General features: G+C 41.8%; 2 protein-coding genes across 5 annotated transcripts in view; one reads left to right on the forward strand and one right to left on the reverse strand.

Moving 5' to 3' along the window:
* Positions 1 to 4,947: 4,947 nt before the first annotated feature.
* On the forward strand, positions 4,948 to 10,126 carry tmem254.S (transmembrane protein 254 S homeolog). The gene is given in 4 exon segments (NM_001096432.1): positions 4,948 to 5,057; positions 6,161 to 6,264; positions 7,870 to 7,929; positions 9,840 to 10,126. Coding segments are annotated over 4 exon segments (372 nt in total). The 5' UTR covers positions 4,948 to 4,970; the 3' UTR covers positions 9,961 to 10,126.
* Positions 10,127 to 15,874: 5,748 nt separating this feature from the next.
* Positions 15,875 to 19,074, reverse strand: part of tmem51.S (transmembrane protein 51 S homeolog) — a 29,049-nt gene continuing 25,849 nt past the window's right edge. For 3 of the 4 annotated variants that reach the window (XM_018226879.2, XM_018226880.2, XM_018226881.2), the window contains exon 3: positions 15,875 to 17,960. In XM_018226879.2, coding sequence (XP_018082368.1) covers positions 17,582 to 17,960 — 379 coding nt within the window. In that variant the 3' untranslated portion in view covers positions 15,875 to 17,581. The remainder of the gene's footprint in view (positions 17,961 to 19,074) is intronic. The other variant, XR_005963075.1, reaches the window with a different exon arrangement.

Genomic DNA, 19,074 nt, shown 5'->3' on the forward strand with positions numbered 1-19,074 from the left:
ATTCAGAACATGTTAGAATGAGCTTACAGTAAAATGAGTGGCACTGTTGCTGCAACTTATAGCTTTACCCCAATATGTGCCCTGGATGAGACCTTGCTACGGTGTGGAGGCAGGGTGTAGTATAACTGTAACAGTTGATACATGGGCGCCAGTGGTTTTTGAACACTTAACCATAGAAGAACAAGGTAATTCACGTAGGAGTTCAAACAGAGATAAACCGGAACATAGCACAGCAGTGGATAGGCATATACTCACAAGAACCATTGGTCAGTATAAGTTCACGCATAAACTGCGTCTACCAAAGTGCACACAGCGTTCAGCCTTTTCCCTAAACGAAGGGAACTCTAATGCTTAGTCCCTACTCTGGGCAATTGGTACCTGGGATCCCACTCACACTCCTCTGGGCATTCTCAGCTGCTCGGCGATCTATCACTCCCTGACCCATGAAAGTGAGCTAGACTATCCTTACTAGATCTGAACTGTTCCACCTCACCCTCCCTGCCTGCTCAGGTAAGGGGATTAACAAAATGGACCCTGAGCACATTGGTGCACAGCTTTTTATATTATAACACAGCGCAACCTAGTGGCTAAACCTGGGCATACACTGACCCAGGGAATGGAGTCTAGCTCCTGTATAACTAAGGGGCCCTTAAAAGAACAGTTCAGTGTAAAAATAAAAATTGGGTAAATAGATAGGCTGTGCAAAATAAAATATGTTTCTAATATAGCTACCCAAAAATGTAATCTATAAAGGCTGGAGTAACTGGATGTCTAACAGAACAGAATAGAAAACTGTTCCTGTTTTGCAGCTTTCTTATTTCCACTGATTGGTTACCAGGCAGTAGCCAATTAGTGACTTGAAAGAAGGTAAATTTTATTTGGTTAAAATGTTTATTTAACCTATATTATCTACCTCTAGAAATACTTCGCTTTTTCTTTTTTTCTGAAGCCTAACAACATCCTGCTGGACCTGGAGTGTCATGTGACAACATTTGACTTCGGCCTGGCAGTGTTGAACATGCTCCAGCAACAGGACCAGGGCTGTCATCAGGGGGACATAGGGGTGACTGATGTCCCAGGCCCCGGCAATTTCTGGTTCTCAGGGTGGCCTGGGCATGCTGCAGAAAAGCTGCTCCAGAGTAGAACAGAGAAGCCCCCATGCAAAAGAACAAAGAAGCTGTCGACGTAGAAGAAAAAGGAGGAAATTTTAAAGGAGAATTCAACCTGTGGGGAAAAAAACGGTATCCCCCACCCCAGGTAGACCCCCCTCCCCCCAGGCTAACTACCCCCGGGGAAATGCCCCATACTCCATAATTACCCCTCGGCACAGATTCTTCCAGTGGAGTTCCACGCATCCATCTTCCGCATCCTCTATAAGCTGACTGAGAGATGGATATTTCTGCGCAGTTGGAGCAGTTTGCCGGTTTGCAACAACTGCGCGAAACTACATGGAAATTGCTGATCTCACAGTCAGCTTACCAAGGACCCAGAAGATGGATGCGTAGAACTCCGCTGGAAGAATCTGCGATGAGGGGTAAGTATGGAGTATGGGGGCATTTCCCCGGGGGGAGGGGTAGTTAGCCTGGGGGGAGGAGGGAGGGAGGTCTACCTGGGGTGGGGGTTACAGGTTTTTTCCCCACAAGTTGAATTCTACTTTAAGGGTAAGTCCCACTGAACACCAATGTATTTTTTTAACTTGTAGGGGGCACTAGCACCAAAGTTTTTTTAACTGTAAGGGGGGAGCCTAGAAATTTTTCTCCTATGGGGGCCCTGCAATTTCTAATGTCATCCCTTGACAGGATCTTCACCAGCCAGGCAGGGACACTGGGATACATGGCACCAGAGATGAGTAATAGCCAGAACTGTAGTACTAACATTAAAATTGACTCCCCCTTCAAATAGTTTTGCCTTTTCTCAACTATGCATGCAAATGAATGAAATGAATCTCACAGATAAAACCATGTTCCTTTAATGTTGTTGGAAGGACAATATGTCCTAGAGTGCAGTCAGAGCCTTTTGGAGTCTAGTCTTCTCTTGGTTTTCAAGATCTTTAAAAAAGAAATACAAGGTGGGCACTTGGAATTATCATCTGTCAAATCGCTTCTGGTGTCTCCCCATTTTATAAAGGCAACAACAGGGAGAAGAACATCAGCTCTACTATCAGTTTCCCAAGACACCCTTCATTTATACCATCCCACAAAACTATTACAAAACCACCAGCCCATTATATCTGCTACGGATTCCCTGTTTCAGCCGGTTGCTGCAACTCAATAGTCACTCCGGTCAGGTTCACTATGGAGCAAAGCATCAGGTCATGAAACTCAGAGGTTACTTCTGATATTCTCATATTTTTCATCAGGCGGCATATTATTTATTATAATACACAGTGAGTCATGTGACAGAAATGGCATCATTATAATTTACAGGATATTCATGGCTTTTCAAAAAGAACATACAGTATCTGTGTGCATTTTGCTGTTTTGTTTTCCCTTATCTCCCGCAGATGGATCCAAATTAGTTTCTTGGTATTTAGCCATTCTTATCTTCTATCGACTGTGTGGAGCGGGAATGGATAAGGGCACCACTTCCTTTCCAGCAAAGAGCAGTAAGTTCTGAATACAAATGAAATGGAAATATAGCCATAAATTAATTTCATTCACCAGTGAAACAGGCATTTCATGATCTGTATGTAAACAATGGAATTGATGAATAGTAGAAGTGTAATAATAATCAGCAGTACATAATATATTGTGCACTTTGGGCTGAGGTTTGTACAGTCTTAGGCCCCTTAACCTCTACCCCTTAGACAGGATGATAGTATTTGAACATTTCAGAAAAAATGATTTCATAAAACACAAAGAAATTAAGACTAATTCCCAGTTGTCATAGTAAATGGAAACTTCATGGTAACCCCTTATAGCCAGACTTGAAGTTACCTGTGCCTGTGGTGTTGTATCTAAGTGGCTTTACAAGAATGTGGATGGGGGTAGGGCAGAGCCGGACTGGGAGTAAAAAGCAGACCAGGCAAAAAAACAATCAGAGCTGCCCACACACCCACACCCACATACAGACAGATACACACACACACACTCCCCTCCCTCTAACTGAACTTTGTGTTTCACAGAAACAGGACTGGAACTCTCTGACGCCTCCCAAACCATATGCTGGCCATTGAGAGGGACATTGCCTTTCCCTGACTGAATCACAGGAGGAGGGGAGAACGTAAAGCTCCCCATAGACGCAACAATTCTGCATGCCGAACAACCGATTTTAGGGAAGTCCGACCAATCCTTCGAAATTATCGTGCGGTTAGTGGTATTCAAACAATCGTACATCTTACGATTTTTCGGCCGACATCTGTCAGGAAATTGATCGGCCAGGTCAAAAAATCTTTGTCGGTCCCAGTGCAATCTCTCTATGTTTGCAGGGCCAAGCAGGCAGCTCCCCTTTGTTTTCCTGGTAAATTGGTCTTTTTAGTTGATGGTAAATTCGTACAATCTTACAATCGTTCCGAGAAAATCGTGGTCTCATGATGAGGATCTGATCTTTTAAAAATCTCAACATCTATGGCCAGCTTAAGGCAGCCCGGTGTGTGTGAAGGGAGAAGCAAAGCCTGTGTACTGTACTCTCTATCCCTGCCCAGACGCCACAAAACAGAAGCGGCCCATTTCACCACTAAATGGAGCGGTACTTCAGGCATTTGCCCGAGCGGACAGATTGCCAGTCCGGGCCTGAAGTAGGGTGAATTGCTTGTATGCCCAGCTAGGGTTGCCACCTTTATTAAAAGGTGGGGGGCGGGCACCAAAAGGGGGCGGTTCGTGACGCTAAAAGGGGACGGAGCTACGTGATGTGCCACAAAAGGGGCGGAACAACATCGCACAGCGCTGGAATTGGGTGCAGGCCGGGGGCTTTTTTTAAAGGGTATTACAAATTACCGGCAATTGCATTGCCGGTAAATTTGTAATACCGGCCCCAGCCTTGGCAGGTGTTTCACCGGCTAGTTGCCACCTTTAGTGAAAAAAATAACTGGCCAGTGGGGGGAAGGGAACAAAAAGGAGGCGGTCCATGATGCAAAAAGGGACGGGGCTACGTAGTGTGCCACAAAAGGGGCGGAGCAACATTGCGGCGATGTGAAGAACACTACAAAAACAGTAAGTTCTGCGCAAATCGGGGCAGGCCGAGGGCTTTTTTTTAAAGGATGTTACAAATTACCGGCAACTGCATTGCCGGTAAATTTGTAATACCGGCCCCGGCCTTGACAGGTGTTTTACCGGCTAGGCCGATAAAATACCGGCCGGGTGGCAACCCTATGCCCAGCCTGGTGTAGCCAGTGGTGTAACTAAATATAAATGGGCCCCACAGCAAATTATTTTTTGGGCCCTCAAAATGTCTAGAGGTTTACCTGTTTTACCAATATTTATTTAATATCTATATGAATTAGGGCCTCATGGGGACCCTATACTACCTCCTGCCCCCTGGGTGTAGCTGTGTGTTTTCTAGAGATATGTTACCCATTTACTTTCACAAATTACCTACCAGCCTCGTAAAACTATGAACAACACCCTCTTTTTCCCTCCAGAAGTGTTGTAGCAAAATGAATACGTGCATTCCACAGCATGAACAGATTCAGTCTACACAAGCACAAAAGCACATATGGAGAGAACCGCTGGAGCTGACTGTGGTATTAGCAGCATCCATGACGTGTATTAGCAGCCGAGTGACGCCAGATTAAAGTGTCTTCCTGCTATTGAAACAACCAATCACGCTATAGGGCTAGTGAACTGAAGGGGGAGTGTACAGGCTAAGGGGAGGGGCATATGCAGCACAAATACGCACAGTATTGGTTCATTATTTGAGCCAATAGCATGAGCAAATGAGGTGACCAATCAGACGCTTCATAACACAATCACATGAGGTGTGACGGTTCAACTACTGCTTTCATTCGTAAAGCAGTCCATTCATCTCCAGCCATGGCTTCGACTTGTGGTGCTGCCTATTTTAAGCGGACGAGTCTATTCTGGATGGTTGTCATTGGTCTGTCCATGGGATTCTTTGCAGTAAGACGAGAACAATTTAATATTGGTGACACTTTACTAAAGGGGCATCTGCTGGTGGCTTGGGCCGTGCCATGATTTTAGCTGTACTGCCTCATGATATTCCTGCTGCTGCTGAAACAATCTGTGCTCCCTATAGTTAAAGGCATTTCATCCCAGCAGCAGTGTGGATACAGCTTTCACCCACAGCTTTTATGGAGCCCTACAGTGGTCGGTGGGTGAGGGGACGAAGCACAAAAACTAGAAAAGCTCTTCTGCTTTCTGTGTGAAAAAATATATATATACAGGTATGGGACCTGTTATCCAGAATGCTCGGGACCTGGGGTTTTCTGGATAAGGGATCTTTCTGTAATTTGGGTCTTCGTAAGTCTACTAGAAAACCATGTAAACATTAAATAAACCCAATAGGCTTCCAATTAGGATTCATTATATCTTAGTTGGGATCAAGGACAAGCTACGGGTTTATTATTACAGAAAAAAACGGAAATCATTTTTAAAAATGTGGATTATTTGGATAAAATGGGAGCTTTCTGGATATCGGGTTTCCGGATAAGGGATCCTATACCTGTATATACATACATACACCATAAACACAGTGGCAGCTTTTTAAATGATCAGGAGCAAATGGGGAGACTTAACAGAAATGTAGGAATGGCAGTTATTTTTTTGAATCACCCTCTCATCACTGGGCTGTTAGAAAACACTGTGCCTGTTAATTAAATGCTCTTAGGGCCACGATATACCTGTTGTTAAATGCTTAGGGCCACACGGTGCCTGTGTTTAAATGCTTAGGGCATTGAGGGTTGGGGAGAGCAATGAAGGTGGACGACACACTTTTGACAAAGAGCCTCGAAACATGTAGAGCTGAGAATAAAACACAGAAGTTTGAGCAGTTAAACTGCATTTTCGCCTGTTCAACTACAACTCCCTGGATGGGCGACATGATGTGGGTCCCGGGATGGAGATGTCTGAACTGTCAAGCTCAGCTGTTTTTATTCACAGCGGTCAGGTGGTCTAATTTTGAAGTGCAACAGGGCACAAGGTGTTGATATCCAAATGCATCTAGGGACCCCCTGACGTCATGCTTTCTGTGCTCTTTATTTCAGTGGACAGTTTTCTGGCCTACAACCGTCCCTTATAAGTTCCTGGGACCATTAGGATCCTTTGCTGAGTACACAGTGAAAAATCACCCCACACTCATGTATTATGGGTAAGTTGAAGGAAGCCCTGTACATATATGTGTAGCAATTGTAACCCTTTAAATGCCGGCAGAATTTCGCATTTCAGTTGCACGAAATGCCAGACGTTTTTGAAACATTTTGTGCTCTCTCACTTTAGGGGCATTTTCTGCGGGGAAACCTTTAGTTTACCTAGAAAAACGATTCATTGGGGGTTTTTTTTTTTTGGAAGAACCTGAGCTTTCTACATTTTCATGTATTTCCACCTCTGCAAAAAGATGTATAGCACTAAATACCAAAATAAAATGAAAAATTACTATTTTTCATAATATATGAATTTATACCAAAAACATGTTTCATTTTACGCATGAAAATTCAACTGATTTGGAAAGCCTTATGTGTCTTGAACATGCCAATACCAGATATGTATAGTTTTAGGAAGATTTAGGACTTCTGTACAGCAAAAACTCCCGGCAGTATATTACCGAATTTTGAAACACGAAGGCTGAAAACGTCATACTTTAGATTCCAAGGCCAAAAAATCCTGAAACAGTAGGTTTACCCCAGAAAACCATATATTTTTAAAAAGTACACATTCTGCTGATTATGGATGGGCGAATTTGACCCGTTTCGACAAAAATTTGCCGCCGGCGAAATGTCGCAGACGCCCATTAAAGTCTACAGGCGTCGAAAAAAATGTTGTCGCGCGTCGAAATTGTTTTGACACGCGTCTTTTTTTTTTTTTTTGACGCACGCCGCCATACAAGTCTATGTGCGTCATTTTATCTGCAAAATGAGCCGAAAAAATTCACCCATCCCTACTGCTGATTCCAAAATGGGTAACTGTGTCTCTCTACTCCTAAATACTAAACGTCAAAGCTTGTCTGAACCTAACGGTTTTTATAAATATTTATCAAAATTCTGAAAAATCACTTAAAAGGTTGTATTTTGCTGCTCCGCATATCCCACATTGTATTAGGTACCACAGAACACATTCTACTGAATCTAAAATGGGTACCCATGCCTTTCTGCTCCAAACTACTGAGTCGCAAGGCTTTCCCAAAATTGGCGGTTTTGGTGAAATATCTGAAAATTGCCTCCAAGCTTCAACTTTCCAGCATCATATCAGCCATGTATCATTATGTACCAAGAAAAAGCACCCTGATTGCCAGGGGTCCACTGAACAGTTTGGTGCCCATTGTGCATAGGTTTACCAAAGTATCTGGCATTTAGAGACTCCTATATGAAGTTAGCACATCCAAATTGTCCAGGACTTTACTTCAGCAATGAAAAATCAACATATTGACTGCATTTTTTGTGGGATAAAAACACAGAAATATATGTTTACCCCCCAAACCCATATCTTTGTGGAAAGTACACTACTAAAATGGGTACCCATGCCTTTCTGCTCCAACTACTGAGTCTCAAGGCTTTCCCAAAATTGGCGGTTTTGGTGAAATATCTGAAAATTGCCTCAAAGCTTTCACTTTCCAGCATCATATGGCAAGTGTGCTTATATAATGTAACATTTTATTTAATAATATGAGTGAGAGCTGTCATATTTCTTTATCTCCCGCTATGAAATGGATCCTGTTTTTCTCTTCGCTGAAATAACACATTTTTATTTATTCGAACAGGTTTTGGGGGGCGTGGATAGTGCACTTTCTGGAGGCTGTATACAGTGCCTGGCTTTGCAGGTTAGTATATCTCCATTTTCCTTGTAAGGCTGCAAAATATTCTAGGCAACTTTTGTTTTAAAATGGCAAACTAACCTTTACATATATAAGTCACTTAGAGGCAGAATCATTTTTCACATTCCTGCATAGAGCGTTTAGTTCCTTTTTTGTTCCTTTATAGGAAGAGCTAGAAGACTATTATTAATACTGATCATGTTGCAGTTGCAACACACCTAGGGGCCTATTTATGATGCTAGAGCTGATCATATCGATAATATCAAGGAATAAAATGCTGGTGGGGAAGATTGTTTTGTGCTCCTGTTTGTCACATTACAGCCAAACCACCTCATATGCCAATGACATATGAAAGAAACCCTCAAATACAATTTTACAGTACAACATAATCAACATTTTTGATGTATGAAAAGTTTGGCTAGTGCATTGCACTTCTGAGCGCAGGCTACAATCTGCCTTTGTATTTAATAGACATCTGGTCTATAAGCATTAATTGAGTTAGTCATTGCTATAGAGCTAAGGATATATTTTCACTATAGAAAAAAAGGATGGAAAAATAAAACTTTTTTTTTTTTTTTTATAGGATAAATCCGTAGATCTAACTAATCCCCAATAGCTTCTCACTCCTATATGCCCTTTTTATACCCAAACATATAAAATAAACCAATATTCTGAAAAAATCATTATAAGAGTGAGAGAAAAGTAAATTACATTTTGGTATCAATTTTACATACCTGGTATATTCTACAGGGCTCTTCAGTCAATAGACAAATTTGTTAAACCTTGACCATCATAAAAATAGTTAAAGGAAAACTATACCCCCCAAAATTAATTCTTAAGCAAAAGATAGTTGATATCATATTAAGTGGCATATTAAAGAATCTTACCAAACTGGAATATATATTTAAGTAAATATTGCCCTTTTACATCTCTTGCCTTGAACCCACATTTCATGATGGTCTGTGTGCTGCCTCAGAGATCACCTGACCAGAAATACTACAACTCTGAGGGGCAGATTTATCAAGGTTCGAATTTCGAAGGTAAAAATACTTCGAAAATCAACCATCAAATTGGAATACTTCGAATATCGAAGTCGAAGTTTTTTTACCAATTTGACAGTCTGGCGGTCGAAGTAAAATCGTTCGATCGAACTATTAAATCGTTCGAATCGAACGATTCGAAGGATTTCAGTGACCGATTTTTCTTCGACTTCAAAAAACTTAGAAAACTGCTCTAGAAGGTCCCCATAGGCTAACATAGCACTTCGGCAGGTTTAATTTGGCGAAGTATTGCAGTCAAAGTTTTTTTAAAGAGACAGTACTTCGATTATCAAATGGTCGAATCTTCTAACTATTTTACTTTGAATTGAAGTCGAAGTATCCAAAAAATTACTTTGAATTTCGAATTTATTTACTTTGAAAATGCCCTTGAATTTACTTGCGACCCTTGATAAATCTGCCCCTAACTGTAACAGGAAGAAGTGTGGAAGCAAAAGACACAACTCAGTTAATTGGCTCATGTGACCTAACATGTATGGTTTGTATGTGTGCACCGAGAATCCTACGATCCCAGGGGGCGGCCCTTATCTTTTAAAATGGCAATTTTCTATTTATGATTACCCAATGGCACTTACTACTAAAAAAGTTTATTATTCTGGTTTATTTACATGAAGCAGGGTCAGTTATATATTTCAAACCATGTTGGCAGGCAAGTCTTTTAATGTTTACATCAATATAATTTTGCTAACACATAATATTTGCTTTTAATATTCCTTGTGAACCAATTGCAGTATGTTCTTATCACTTCCCATGTAAATACATTTAACTTCACTCATTCTCTTGAAAACTCACTGAGCCCTATGTAAAAACGAACCTTATTTTTAACAACTCGTTTTTCTTTTCCCTCTTCTTTTCTAGATGTAAAGGAATTACAGACACCAGTGTGCAAATCCTTTGGGTCCTACAGACTTTTCTCTTTGGAATAGCATCTCTCTCGCTGATTCTTGCATACAACCCTGCTTCAAAGAAAACGAGATAGAAATCTGAAGAGAGAACCTGTGCATAATTCAAACTTCTTATCACATTAGGCTGCAAACTTCCATCAAACTGAATACTATGGTTAACAACTGACCAAGTGTTATCATGTGCCTTTCACTCAGCACTGTCCCCTAATTACAATACTGAAATAAAGCAAGAGATGAGCACATTGACTGAGATAAGTTTATTTTATTGTATGTGGTTTATGTGATAAAAACAGTCGTGTTATAAGCTTCTAAATATCCTGTTACTAAAAATCTCCCTTTGCCTAGAAGATGTGTAAGAGCGTACTCTCTCAAAATAACCTACAGCAACACAAATTCTGCCACTCTACTTTAAGGATTTGTGCTAGAGTCAGTGAAAGTTTAAAAGAGTTATCTCTAATCAAAATATGCTTTAAGGTGGCCATACACGGAGTGATCCGCTCGTTTGGCGATGTCGCCAAACGAGCGGAACTCTCTCCGATATGCCCACCTTGAGGACCCTAGGGCCCAACGAACGGATCCTAACGAATGGGAACGGGCAGTCGGATCGCAGGACCGCATCAATGAACAGATGCGGTCGCGATCCGACAGGATTTTTTGTCCCATCCGATCGAGATCTGCCCGACTTTCGGCCAGATCTTGAACGGGGAAGCCCGTCGGGGGGCTTGGTCTGTCGGCAGCTTTTATTGGCCCATGTATGGCCACCTTTATACAGTTTTTCAGATATCTGCAGATCCGCCATTTCATCTCCCAGACATTTGTACAAAGTGATACTCCCACGCCAGCCCCTAAATATTTTGAGCTTTTATGTAACTCTTCAGATCAGAATACCCACTTGATCTCATGATTGTATAACAGTCTGGCGCTGGATAATACCGCTTTAAAGCAAACCTATATGATAAAAACGGCAGGAAGATCTGCAAGAGGTGAGCACACCAGTGAAATGGCAAATTATGTGGGATAAGGCTAGCGAGACATCGATATGTGCAACAATAATGGAAAAGGCAATTGATATTTAGGTGGTATTACACCCCACAAGACTAGCCCATATCTCGTACAATAGCTACAGTGCTTCGGGGGATGTGGAGAGGCACATTTTACCACATGTAGTGGACTTGCACACTAGTTAAAGAATACTGGGACGTGGTAGCTGACACTTTGTCGGCTGTATTCAAACACACTATCGAACCAGACCCATTATCATTTCTTTTGGGGCTACCTATTAAAACACAGTTTGTGAGTCTTCGGGCCCGTCTGGACAAGAGGCTTGACAAAGGGTCCAGAGGGCCCTGACACGTTGCCCCCCCCCTCTTTTTTTTGCAGATAAACATGGGCCAAATAAAGCACCTACATCATTGAGCAATATACTGGTGAGCTTCTGTATTATTTTCTACATGTAAGGGAAGGGTGATCTGGTTGAGCAGCCAGCACTTTCAACAAGTGGATTTTGAACGGATAGAGCACTCCACGATCGTGCAGGGTAAAGCTGGCCATAGATGCAAAGATCCGATCGTATGAATCATCGTACCATCGGACTTTCCCATCTCCCAACCCGCCACTAACCATTCAAATCAAAGTCTTACCAGTCAGATTAGTTAAAGAACAGATCAGCAATGTTCTGCCCCTGACAGCAATCGTACGATATCTATGTCCAACCAAAGCTAGTGACAGTCTCCCACTGAAAATCATACGATCGGCAATACACGCAGAGATGTTATCGGCAGCCGACAGAAATTTTCTAACCTGTCCGATCGACCAAACGACCGATCTCCGCCGGACGAAAAATGTCGGGACTCTCCACACACGGTTCGAAAATCGTACGAATCCTCGATTCGTACGATCAGATCTTTGCGTCTATGGCCAGCTTTAGTTAAGGGTGTGAGGGGTCTGTTTACGCAAATGTGTAATGTTAGCAAAAGATTGAAGGGCAGATTCCCTAAAGGGCAAAGTGACTAACGCTGGCATTGCTTTGTGAATTTTCTCTCTGGCGAATGGAGGTAACTTCAAAATTCAGTAAGATGTGGATTTTCCTGAACATTACCTCATTTGCCAGAAGTGCAATGGAGTGCATAGGAATTCCTCAATTTTTAGTGCAAAAGTCCCAAAAAACGCTGGCGTCTTTTCCTTTTTTCAGAGTGATAGCCTGCAAAGGTCCGTAAAATTTTTTTTGGGTAACCGGGTTCCCCCCTTCATCTTCTAACATATGGAACATAAACTATACAGTGGGCTCATGTGTAGGGCAATATAACAACTTTATTTTATTTATTAAGCTTCCCTGGACTTGTGTAATGTAATGTATTGGCTGCAACATATACGTTCATGTAACTTTATTATTTCCCGCCATATGCAAATTAGGCAACGCTATCGCATCATCGCTTTGATTGCCGAAGAAACGCTAGAGAAAATTCGCCAGCGTTCGGCGCCCTGGACTCAACTTCACACTTTAGTGCATTAGCGTTGTCCTGTCGAATTTACGCCTGGTGAAGTGTTGCGATGGCTGCGTAGACGTCGCTGGCAAATTTTCGCCGGGTGGGGAATTTGCCCGAGTGCTAGAGAGTTTAAACAAGAATTAAATGCACCAGTCCAACCCTTATTTGGTATATTTGAATAACTGAAATTGCAGCATGGATTACTGATATAACTCATGGTTGATGCAGTTTGCTTCTTTACATCATATTTTAAAATCTCGTCACAGAGCTGACACTTTGTCATGCAGGGTGTGCTTTCTGCTCTGTACTGTGCTGGCAGGGAGGAACTCTGTTGAACAGACTTGAGTTTAAAAACCTGAGGGCTAATTGTACGTCAGGTATCCAATGCTGCTATTGGTTTAGAAGGGTAGGTATCACTTTAAAATTGAGGGAGCACAGCCTTATCACTTGAGCACAATTACTAGGTGTATGGAAAGCAAACTGACTCTAATGCCCAGATGTCTCTCTTCAATGACTGGATTTAAAATAGAAACAATCAATTATACTGACTCTCCCCAAGATTTGCATCAGCAAAAGAGCAGCAAGTCTCCTTCGTTCTGGAAAGGGAAGAGCCATCTCTGGACTTTCTCAAGGTTATGGGAGCAACTCTGTGCTAATGAGTCTGCCTCTCCCCAAACATCCCTGACACAGCTCTCCCACTGTCCTGCACAACTGCTCCACGGATTATAATGTACATACTCTAACACACACACACCATTGTTTCAGAAATAAGTGTATGACAGTGGTATGTTAGTGCCAAGTAGTTAGTTGCCCTTATTTCACATGTGTGAGTTACAAGCACTACGGTGTAGAAGAGCATTGCTGATATTCATGTCAGTCACTGCATCAATCATTACATGTATATTGTAATGTATAGTGAATAAGAAAAAGCTCAGGTCAGGGCTGTATAACGGGCCTGTATGTTTATTTATACACCCAGAAACACACACAAATATACTGTATACTGGTATGTGCAGTGTCTCCCACGGTGCTGTTAGGATCCCAAGCCTCCTTCTTCCCTCCTTTTCTCCTTTCCCTTTCCTCTGCTTATAACTCTTTAGCGAAAGCTCAAAGAAGAGACGGCACTTCTGAAAATTGGGTTTTATTCGTGTTCCTGCAAAAAACCTTACGCGTTTCGGGAGTTATCCCTTAGTCATAGGTCCTATGACTAAGGGATAACTCCCGAAACGCGTAAGGTTTTTTGCAGGAACACGAATAAAACCCAATTTTCAGAAGTGCCGTCTCTTCTTTGAGCTTTCGTGGAATCTACAGTGGGGACACTGCTGGACTGAGCACCTGAATTGCGAGGGGGGAACGGTGAGCTGTGCGGTCCTTACCTCTTTTTTATGTATTGTATAACTCTTTAGCCTCCCATTTCTACTTATCACCTCCTTTCTTTCCCTTTCATCCCTAAATCTAGGGCCAGATGAATCGGACCGTAGGGAGAGAATCCTCCGCTGCCACCCAAATATATTGCCTCAGCTTGGGTGGGTCGGCTACAGCAGATTTTTGTACAAAATCTTGTATTTCGGCACCAAAATCCACTGCGTCAATGTATTCAGGTTCTTGGCCTGTGTTTCTCTGGAGACTGAGATCGGACAGGTCTGACCCTAGCCTAAGAGCAATATTTCTTCTCCTTTCAATCACATTTACAACCTGCCCTTCACACCCCATTATTCATTAATCAGTTTCCCCCCTATTTTGCTCATCCCTTTTACCCTTTTTTCTGTTGTTCAGCGATCCCTTCTCCATTCTTCTTTATGGTTCTAACGTTATACTTTGAACTCCATATGCTCCTTGCCATCCAATGCTATATCACAGAAACCATGCAAGTGGTGGAACTACCAGGAATGTGAATGCACCAGGGCCCGTCGGTGGTTTCACATACACACAAAACCACTGGGAAAATGGTTTTGGGAGGGGGATGGGCCCGGCTGCACCCAGGCCTCGTAGCTTATAGTTACGTTACTGTGAAAGAAAGAAGGCACCGATAAGAACACCATTTAGTTTTCCCTGCGTACAGTACAACAGGTTTAGGAATGAGGTGCCTATATTTTATTCTCAAGAACCATGTCACATAAAGCTGCTTTATTAGAGGAACAAGTCTGGATTCTGTGCTATTGGCACAAGAGTACGAGTTTCTAACGTATATTCTTTTCCTATACGCTCATTATTTTATTTAACGGAATGTGTGCAGAGCTTGGTGTGGGGCTGATAAAACTTGGTGTATTTCTTCCCCTTCTATCCCCTGAGATAACACCATAAAACCACAGCATACTCTAGACATCAATCCTGCTAATTCTGTTCTTTTATTCATTGGCCCAAATGGATCAGAAGGGGGTAATGCTGGCTCCATCTCCCTGGGAAAGTCAGAAGCCACATTTGGAAAGAAAGAAGAAATAGCACAATCCCATTGGTAGGGCAGTGATTAGCATTGCTGGGTTACAGCGCTGGGGTTCTTGGTTTCATACCAGATGTTTTCCGCAGTGTTAAAGTGGAAATACTGTATTATAGCACTTTACTAAGGTTTCAACTTGTAAACGGTTCTTTTGGTCGGACTGTATAATCCTCATAGACCTGAGGTATCTCCTTCATGCTGTGTCCAGTTAGCTGCTTGCTGCAGTTCTATACATAGAAGACATGAAGAATTCTATAAATATACCATTATTTGGATGCTGGTGTAGTGGGGAAATCAATACACAAACAGAAAGTCCGGTTTGCCCTTTAATAAAGAGGATAAAATAGATGGGGAGCACTCTGAACTTGGGCGACTCTCTGAACTTGGGCGACTCTCTGAACTTGGGCGACTCTCTGAACTTGGGCGACTCTCTGAACTTGGGCGACTCTCTGAACTTGGGCGACTCTCTGAACTTGGGCAACTCCTGCTGCACTGCAAGTTGGAGTGATGTCTCCCAGCCTCCCTTTTACCCCCAGCAGCCTATTAGCAGAACAATGGGAAGGTAAACAGATAACAGCTCCCAGACACCTGCATTGCTAAAAATGCTCCTATGCCCTACCTAGTGGTAGATATGCCAACAGCGCTCAACAGTAAAAATCCAAGTCACGACTCCTTCAGTTATATTGAGTAGAAGAAACAATAGTTTATCTGAAAGCAGTTCCACTGTGAAGTGCTGGCTCTTTCTGAAAGCACATGACCAGGCAAAATGACCTGAGATGGCGCCTACACACCAATATGACAACTTAAAAAAAAAAAAACATTAGTTCAAGAAAAAAAAATGTAAATAGTAAAATGAATTACTTGCAATGTACAAAATGTAATTTAGTAATAAAAAATATACCATAAAAAGCATTACAGAATCCCTTTAATGAAGGGAATATTCTCAGAATATAAGAAATGTATGAACTAATGTAGCACATTAAACCAGGTTACAGAGTCGGTGTTGGAAAAAATTAAACCAAGTTTAGAAAAACGTTTAAAAATAAAAATCATCAGGCAAAAGGCTTTATTTGAACTATTATTTTATGACATTTTATATGAACTATTAGAAAGTAATAGTGTTTAGAAGGTGAGCAATCCCTTTAAGTGTCAGAGCCAGAGAAAAGCAATGAATTAACAGACACTGCTCCACACTGAACAATTATTGGGGTGGAGGACGGCTCGAAGCTTTTGCTGTTTTGCTCAGACAGATCATTCAGTGTGCTCTGGTTACACATTTGTGATAGCAGTGCAAAAACTGCCAATATCATGAAATCTAAAAAAAATTAAAAAAAAAATCTATTCTATCATTTTTTTGGGTAAGGTAGTATTTGGAGACTTCTACACACACCCTTTGTCGCTTGTCCTCCTGTGGCTCCGCTACATAAACAACATCTTATTGTGACGGGACCCCAGGGAGGCATGCAAGGATTTCACCGAGTTTCTGAATTGCAGTAAGTACAATCTCCATCTCACTTCGGAAATCTCATGTTTTACCGTCTCTTTACTGGACATTGTAATCAGATCGGAAATCTCATGTTTTACCGTCTCTTTACTGGACATTGTAATCAGAGTTAAGACATCTCGTTAATTCTAACACATTGTTTAACACAAATAAAACGGTTTATTTTGATGATAGTGTCCAATTAATATGACAAATGTCTGTTTACAAAGTATTAAAACAAACAAAATATTTCTGTTTCAAAGACAGATTTCAATTTATATACAAACACTAGACAGACCGAATAACCATGTATCAAAAATAGATATTTGTAGTGTTACCCAACTTTCCCCCCCTTCTTTTTGTATTATTTTAATCATACGGGTAGATAAAAGGCAGCAGCACCCTTTAGTGGAGAACTGAATAGATTTGGCTTAATTAAAAAAAAAAAACACTACTATTAAAAGTTAAAGCTGGCAACATCTAGATAGATTTATTTATCATTGTTTTGGAGCAGTGTGCATAGTGCTGAGAAAGAAGGACTTTTGGAGAAAATACTCTATTGAAAAAAATATTGCAATTTCCAAACGTGGGGAAATAAATTGCAAAAATAGAAGGGAAATAAACTATAAATTATTGTTTAATTCATAAAGTCCTAATCCTTTGCTCCCAGGGAAGAGATATTAGGGTGTTGGGACTTTTGTTATGGACCCAGTTAGCTCTACGCTGTGCTCCAGAGCTTTTGTGAGACTGATCCCACATGCAGCGCAATGCAAAACACAGTAAAACACAGAGTAAAAACATGGTGGAGGAAGGCAGAAACTGGGTGCTGCCCTGGGACCCACAGAGCAAAAACCTTATTAAGGGGAAGACTATTCGATTGCACAGGCAGCAGTAATATAAATATTTACCAGAGCTGCAAAAAGAGGACATAAACATTGATCCAGGTCTAACCTGTGGTCTCAAAATTAAGCTAAACAATCCCTTGATTCAACCTACAACCCAAGCCATTGTAGATGCCGGCAGCTGTAGTTTAGTAACGGCTGTAGAGGGCTCCACTGCCTTATACACCTCACTGTGTACCACTAACATCCCACTGTGTTTAAGTCTCACAAACAACGGGCAGCCCTAGGTCTATGCCACATTGTGTCAATAATCTTGGGAAACCTTGGCTGCACCCAAGCTGTTCTGATTTGACAGCGTATTTACATATTTCGTAGAAATGAGTAAACGGTCCAGATATCATATCATTGAGTCCAATAGAGACAGAGACAGGAATAGATATTCCCTCTCTATACAGGCTTGGTCAGATCTAAAGGCTTCTCCTCATATTGCGGTGGTGGAGTCAAAGGTTCAATTGTGGTGGTGGTCTTGCTCGTCTGGCCTGACAGGTTTAATCTGAATTCTTTAAGGTGCAGCTTGTCCGATTTAATTCTCCTGACATTCAAAGGTTTCTTTTCTTTCCCTGAACGGGAATTTGTCCTTTGCGGTGGCTCAGCTATCGGCCTGGTTGGTGCGGATTCATCAAGTTCTGTTAAAGACTCGTAAGAAGGAAGAGACATGGGGATTCCGTCATGATCTTCTGGTGCCCTTGTGTTTGACGTTTCATATCCAATCCTCATCACTTCATCATAGCTGGGTGCAGAATACCTGGCAATGTCCAGTTCTGAACTAAAAGAACAAACAGAAGAGAATCAGCACAGAGTTCCCAAACCGGCCCATGCCATGAATACTGCTTGCATTGATACCACATGTACTTCCCATATGTTTATAGGGAAATCATTTTAGGACATCAGCAGGAGAACACACACTGCTGCATGAGCTTTCCTAAAGAAGAAGTATGCAGACTCGCTTCTTATTCTGCTCAGACCTCCGTGCTCAGACCTCCGTGCTCAGACCTCCGTGCTCAGACCTCCGTGCTCAGACCTCCGTTCGTAAGCCAGGAGCTGAGGAGGGTAGGCTGAGAGCTAAGGAGGGTGGGCTGAGAGCTAAGGAGAGAGGGCTGAGGAATGAGCCACGAGGGGGGGGAGATTGCAACAGTAAATGTGGGCAGCATGGAGGTGTGACTGCAGTCTCTTCGGATATAATAAGAGGCGAGTCTGCATACTTCATCTTTAGGAAAGCTCCTGCAGGATCATGTGTTCTCCTGATGATGTCCTAAAATGCTTTCCGTATGCTTATACCTACTGTATGCTGGGATGTTTTAAATATATTTACATGCACAATCTGTAGGCCCACTCTCTATCATGACTACATGTGGCTGGACATATTGATACAAATAATAGAAATTCACGTAACTAATCAGATTTTTTTCAGTCAATCAACTTTGTTACACATACTACACTTTGAATGCCCAAATCACTTTGTAGGTGGCACATGAGAAGAAAAAACTAAAACGTACTGTGTGTGATTGGCCTAAAAATACACAAAACATTTTCACAAGTCAAAATCATGGAAGGAAGGGTTTTTACTATTGAGTGCTGTTCTTAGATCTACCAGGCAGCTGTTATCTTGTGTTAGGGAGCTGTTATCTGGTTACCTTCCTATTGTTATTTTGTTTGGCTGCTGGGGGGAAAAGGGAGGGGGTGATATCACTCCAACTTGCAGTACAGCAGTAAAGAGTGATTGAAGTTTATCAGAGCACAAGTCACATGACTCGGGGCAGCTGGGAAATTGTCAATATGTCTAGCCTCATGTCAGATTTCAAAATTGAATATAAAAAAATATGTTTGCTCTTTTGAGAAATGGATTTCAGTGCAGAATTCTGCTGGAGCAGCACTATTAA

Source organism: Xenopus laevis, chromosome 7S, assembly GCF_017654675.1.
Source record: "Xenopus laevis strain J_2021 chromosome 7S, Xenopus_laevis_v10.1, whole genome shotgun sequence".
NCBI lineage: Eukaryota > Metazoa > Chordata > Amphibia > Anura > Pipidae > Xenopus > Xenopus laevis.